We start from the raw sequence: 6,090 nt of genomic DNA, 5'->3' as shown, positions 1-6,090 counted from the left end.
AACTGTGAGGGCACAAAAACGTCTCATGCATTAACAATTTAGCACAAATGTGCAGCACTAAATAAGATTCCTTACATGTTCCACTTTTCTAGGGGAATATGATGCAGTTATGGTATGCCTGGGTGCCAGATCCACTTTCCTCCCAGAGCTCTTACATGCAAGCTGCCATAAGGACTTGCAGAGGTATCTGATAAAACAATTTAACACAAATGTGCAGCACTAAATAAGATCAAGTTCATAAAAAATGAAAGTATGTTACAGTAATAGTCCCCGTGGTTTACAAAACATTTCAGTTTCAATCCTTTTTTTGAAATATTCTCTGTATCGTCCCTAACTTTGCATTTCGTTATAATTCATAAATACTCTCTTAACTATCTTCTTTTACTTTGTTTAACCCTAAGAGCAAGGGAGAATTTGTTCACTTTCCCCTGACTCATCACATACACTTCCTGCATTAATAAGAAAAATATTGAAAATACTATGATGTGGCAAGGCCGAATCAGATGGAAGTAAGAATCTTTGAAAATAAAATCTAAACACATTTCCAAGTACATGTGTCAAAATTATCATGTCTAACACAACCATAGTGCATTTGGCAGGTTACATTAAAAAAAAAAAGATAAGATGAAATTTTGAATATTAAGTTGCAGAAATTATCCTTATGGGCCTTGACACATCAAGTTTGTTAATTATTTACAAAAATAGTATAAATTATCTTCGATTTCTCGAGAATATAAATGCTTGTTTGTCATATTCAATTCACATTCTGTAAAATGTTGTGTCCACATGATACTAAGGAATACAATTCTGTAATTGACTTGGGCATAAACCTGTTATTTTGATCAAGAGAAAAAGAAAAATAGCCTAGGACCACAAAAGAATACAATTCTGTTATGGACTTCCAAGTCTTCCATGGCTTTATAAATCAACCAGTTCCTTCAACATAGCAACCATCACTTCTTCTTAACAACCCATCTTTCTACTTTAGTTTGTTTTTCCCAGTCTCTAAACTTTGTTAGGGTTGATAATGGGGAATCCGAGGGGTTTGGGGCACCTTCTGATTTTTTTATGTGCGTTCTTGTTTGCAGGAGGTACATATACTTGTTTGGGTAATGAAAATACGAGTGTGATTTGCTCTGAGAAAGAGCGACTTGCTCTTCTCAAGTTTAAAAATAGTGTCAGAGATCCTTCTGGAATGTTGTCATCATGGGTGGGCAATGATTGTTGCATGTGGAAAGGAATTTACTGTGAGGAAACCGTCCAAAGCCTTCATCTCGGAGGCTGCTTCTTGAGTGGTAATGCAGTGAACTCTTCTTTGGTAGAGTTGAGGCATCTCAAACACTTGGAATTGAATGGGAATGTTTTTCAAGGAAGTCAGATCCCAAAGTTCATTGGATCCTTGAAACAGCTGACCTACCTCAATCTATCTGGTTTTGAAGGTATTATTCCTCCTCACATTGGCAATCTTTCTAATTTAAAGGTTCTTGATATCAGTGCGAATGAAGGAAGGCTGATGGTAGATGACATGGCATGGACTTCTGACCTTTCGTCACTTGAGCATCTCGACTTGAGTTCAGTAGATCTTCACGGAGCACAAAACATGGACATGCTGTTTTACATGCTTCCTTCGTTAAAAGAGTTAAGTTTGTCTGATTGTGGACTCTCAGATGCTGACCTTGGTCCTTTTGTTAATTTGAGTAGAATACTTCCCAACATCAGACACTTGGATCTTGGTCACAATCATTTCCAAGGTCCACTCCCTGGCTTTCTTCAAAACATGTCATCCCTAACATTCCTCGATCTTTCATACTTCGATCTTAGTTTGGCATGGAATTTTGCAAACATTCTAAGCATGATCCCTTCTTTATCTGAGCTTCATTTGTCAGGTTGCAGGCTTGATAAGACTCAACTTTCTTCCCCTCATCTTAATCTCAGTACACTTTCTAACATTCGACACCTGGTTCTTAGTGAAAACTCAATTGAAGGTGTATTCCCATCTGTTTTCACAAACATGACTTCCCTAAGAGTCCTTGACCTCTCAAGAAACATGTTGAATTCATCCGTTCCTATTATTCCTCACCTTCTAGATCTTGATCTTTCCGATAACCGGTTTAAGCAGATTGGGGATGTTGGAATATGGAAACAGTGTCACATGAATCGATTGCATGCATCAGACAATTATTTTGAAATAGAAATGAACGGCTCTCCAAAAAATGTTTCAGAATGCTCCCAATATGCCTTGGAATGGTTGGATTTGCGTAGGTGTTCAATCGGTACTATTCCAGAACCACTTGGAAGACTGACCAATTTAAGACGGATAGATCTATCGCTCAGCAAATTGACCGGCCCAATCCCCGAATCTCTTGGAAAATTAAGATCTTTAGAAGTATTAGATCTATCTCTTAACCAGTTAACCGGTCCCCTTCCTACACTCCTTGGGAATCTTTCCGAACTTGACCTTTCTTTTAATCAATTGAATGGTTCAATTCCAGAATCCTTTGGAAATCTGGCAGCCTTAACGTATATGGATCTAAGTTCCAATCAGTTAACTGGCCCCATCCCAGCATCTCTAGGAAGACTTGTCTCATTACATTCAGTTTCAGTGTCTTCAAATTTGTTAAATGGGACTATTCCGATTTCAATTGGGCAACTTGGTAAACTTCATTCTCTAGATTTCTCTAATAATTCTTTAGAAGGAATAGTTTCTGAAGCTCATTTTGCTAACCTTTCAATGTTGAAGTACTTGGATACTTCTTCTAACACCAAGCTGACATTCAATGTTTCACACAAGTGGATACCTCCATTTCAACTGCTGTTTCTTCGACTTAGTTCTTGCAACATCGCGAATGGATTTCCGCATTGGATTCAAAGTCAAAGGAACCTTTATGAGTTGGCATTGTCCAATGCTTCGATTTCTGGGCCGCTGCCCAGATGGTTGCGGAAGATGCCCGTCATTCCTTCCTTAGATCTCTCTCACAACAAACTCAACGGACCTTTGACAAACCTTCCTTATGGGTATGTTCCATCATTATCTCTGGAATGTAACATTTTCAATGATTCAATTCTAAGGAAAAGTTTGGATTTTCTTGATGTTTCTAGAAATAGGTTAACCGGTAAAATTCCCAAGTGTCTTGAGAGTTTGCAAAGGTTGTATAATATACTTGGCTCAAATAATCAGGTGGCTGGTGTCATTCCAAGTTTTAAAGCTCTTAATTTATTTCGTCGGTTAAAATTGAATGACAATAACTTTGTTGGTGAACTTCCTCGAGAATTGGGGAATTTACGAGGCTTGAGGATATTAGATTTGGGTGGTAATAAATTGTCTGGCAACATACCAGAATTGGTCATAGAAGATCTTAAAAGTTTGGTAGTTTTGAGGTTACACAAAAATAACTTCACTGGAAGAATTCCCCAGTCGTTGTGCAAAGCTTCAAATCTACAAATTTTGGATGTCGCAAATAACAACTTAAAGGGACACATCCCCCGTTGTCTAGGAGAGCTGAATGCCATGGTTAATAATAGCGGATTTCAGCAGATTGCTGGCTTTGTCAACGATTATGAGAATGTGGATCAGGTCATGAAGGGTGTTGATCTTGAATACACAAGAACTTGGGATATGGTGTATAACATGGACCTTTCAAGCAATCAACTTGTTGGAGAAATACCAGTCGAACTAACTGCACTTTTCATGTTGGTGGGTCTCAATTTGTCGCATAATCATCTCAGTGGGTTCATTCCAGACAACATCGGAAACATGTCTGCATTAAATTCTCTCGATTTATCTGGAAATGGGTTGATTGGGGTGATCCCTCCAAGCATGGCAGCTTTGACCTTTTTGAGCTATATGAATTTGTCACACAACCACTTGTCCGGACTAATTCCAACGGGAAATCAATTGCAGACCCTCACTGATCCATCAGTATATGAAGGGAACAAAGATCTATGTGGACCTCCATTGCCTAAGACTTGCCCAAATCACAAAGATTTAACAACAACAACCAAGAAGAAGTTAGAAGCAGGTGATGAGCAGACCAATGTATGGTTGTTTTATGTGGACATAATTTGTGGATTTACAATAGGGTTCTGGGGTGTTATTGGAGTTTTTCTGTTCAAGAAGCAGTGGACACAAAAGCTTTTCATGTTTGATGAGGAAACCATGGAAAAAATATATGTTGTAATCGTGGTAAGAGTTAACAAGACCACGAGAGGAAGAGATGCCACGTATGTCCTTTGGAATCAATGGTAGCTTTGCTTTGTAATACCGCTAGATATTGTGCTTAATTTGGATTTTTTTTGTGTAGTTTCTATGTTGTTCACTTGTTAGAAGGCGTCCATTTTGAAATATTTGGGTGGATTTGGTATTTATACATGATCAAGTAGTTAGATAATTAGATTGCTATGGAATTGAATTTCTTTAAAACTAGAAAAAAAATCCATGAGTGGTAGGAATTCAATGTAAAATACCCTAGCCCTTTCACTCTGGACCTTCTTATGCTCTACAAGAAGTCAACAATCTGCTATTGCATTTGTGGCTTTTCATGTGCATGGGTCTAAATAAGATTCAGGTAATCGAATCATATCTATTTCTTGGATGAACATTTTTTTGTGGTTCTGCTGCTTTGTTTGTTGCATATTATCTTTCTATTCAGTTTTTTTTGGAGCTTAAATTCATAGTTGGTTTAAATAAACATATTTTTAAGGGATATCACTGAATTAACCAAATTGAGAGCTGTTTGGACACCAAATGAAACTGACTGTTTATTTAACCTAGAAAAGAAACTGACTTCATGTATACAACACTTTATCTGATAGACATCATTGCCTATTCCACCTATTTACCCATACACGACTTGATAAGAAAAAATAGGAACAACCCCTAAGTACTATATTTTTGCTTTCCGTTAACTCCTACTGTGATGATTCTTTGTTGTTATATGCATCATTGCACATGTCCTTTGAGCTAACTTCTTGACCAATGATTTTTTCTTGCACTTCTTCTTACATTTTGTTTTGAACGTGTTCATGAAAGTAGAGACCTTATATGTATTAAAATGAACTGTTGGGTTAATTGTTTTGTTTAACGGGTTAACGGGCGAGCGGATCGTAGATCACGTGTCATTGGATAGCTTTGGATCAATAGAAAACTTGGTCTTTAGTTGACCATGTTTGGAGAAAATAACGTGGCTTGGTAGCCACCTGATTAGTCTCACATTGTTTTGCTACCTTTTAGCTTTTTCTGTTATTTGGTGTATGTTAAATAGGTCTAGTATTTTCTCTTTTGGTGTATTAGATAATAAGAAAACTAGAAAGCTTCTCCATCTCCTTTTATCTGTTCAAGCAGTAAATACATTATCCAATTATGTGAGTTTTAGTGTGTGAGTGTGTGTGTTTTAAGGAACCTGGACCTACATTGTCACACCCCCAAACCGGAGCGGCAGAATCGTCCGGGGGTGGATGACTTTATGTTAAAAATCACAACACATGCATTATAGTAATCAAAGTACAACAAACATTGCATTAATAATGTATAAGTTTTACATATGTTTTCAAGTTATTGTATATATGACATCAAAAGTATTATAACAAAAGATAGAAGACATGACTCTATACTGCTCCGTCTTCTCAAATATCACGGGAATGGTTCCCTGAGAATACAAGTGCTTTGAAAAGAGAGTATCAACATTTAAGTTGAGTGAGTGCATAAGTATTTATGTTTAAGAGTTTGCTGTTTGTTTCTTGAAATAGTAATCATGTTTATTGTACCAGAAAATCCAATATTTTCTAATATAACTGAAAAGTAGTTTTAATACCATAAAACTGTAAAAAGAATGTTTTCTGTATTGTTTATGTTTTCCAAGTTGTGTAATTGTACTCTTTGAAAACCCTATAAAAGTGAGTATGCCTGGCTCCACCAGCTACAAACTGTAATGTAATACTGTAGATTATATTATTGTAAAACATGTACTTTGTATTCGTACTCTTTGGTTTAATTATACACTAATCATATTTGTTCATATCTTTTTGGTGAGTTATTATAACCACACTATGAATAGATGGCCTGAAACGACGCTTTGTAGGCGTCAGAACTGT

General features: G+C 36.7%; 1 protein-coding gene across 1 annotated transcript; it reads left to right on the top strand.

Moving 5' to 3' along the window:
- The first annotated feature begins 973 nt into the window (after positions 1 to 973).
- On the top strand, positions 974 to 4,652 carry LOC145134654 (receptor-like protein EIX2). Its single transcript, XM_079069500.1, has one exon. The coding sequence runs from the start codon at positions 1,028 to 1,030 to the stop codon at positions 4,244 to 4,246; it is 3,219 nt and encodes a 1,072-aa protein (XP_078925626.1). The 5' UTR covers positions 974 to 1,027; the 3' UTR covers positions 4,247 to 4,652.
- Positions 4,653 to 6,090: the final 1,438 nt, after the last annotated feature.

Source organism: Lactuca virosa, chromosome 8 (genome assembly GCF_052849685.1).
Source record: "Lactuca virosa cultivar CGN04683 chromosome 8, Lactuca_virosa_CGN04683_v6, whole genome shotgun sequence".
Taxonomy (NCBI): Eukaryota; Viridiplantae; Streptophyta; class Magnoliopsida; order Asterales; family Asteraceae; genus Lactuca; species Lactuca virosa.
The sequence above is the reverse complement of the archived record's forward strand: the minus strand, read 5'-3'. Positions and strand labels throughout refer to the sequence as shown.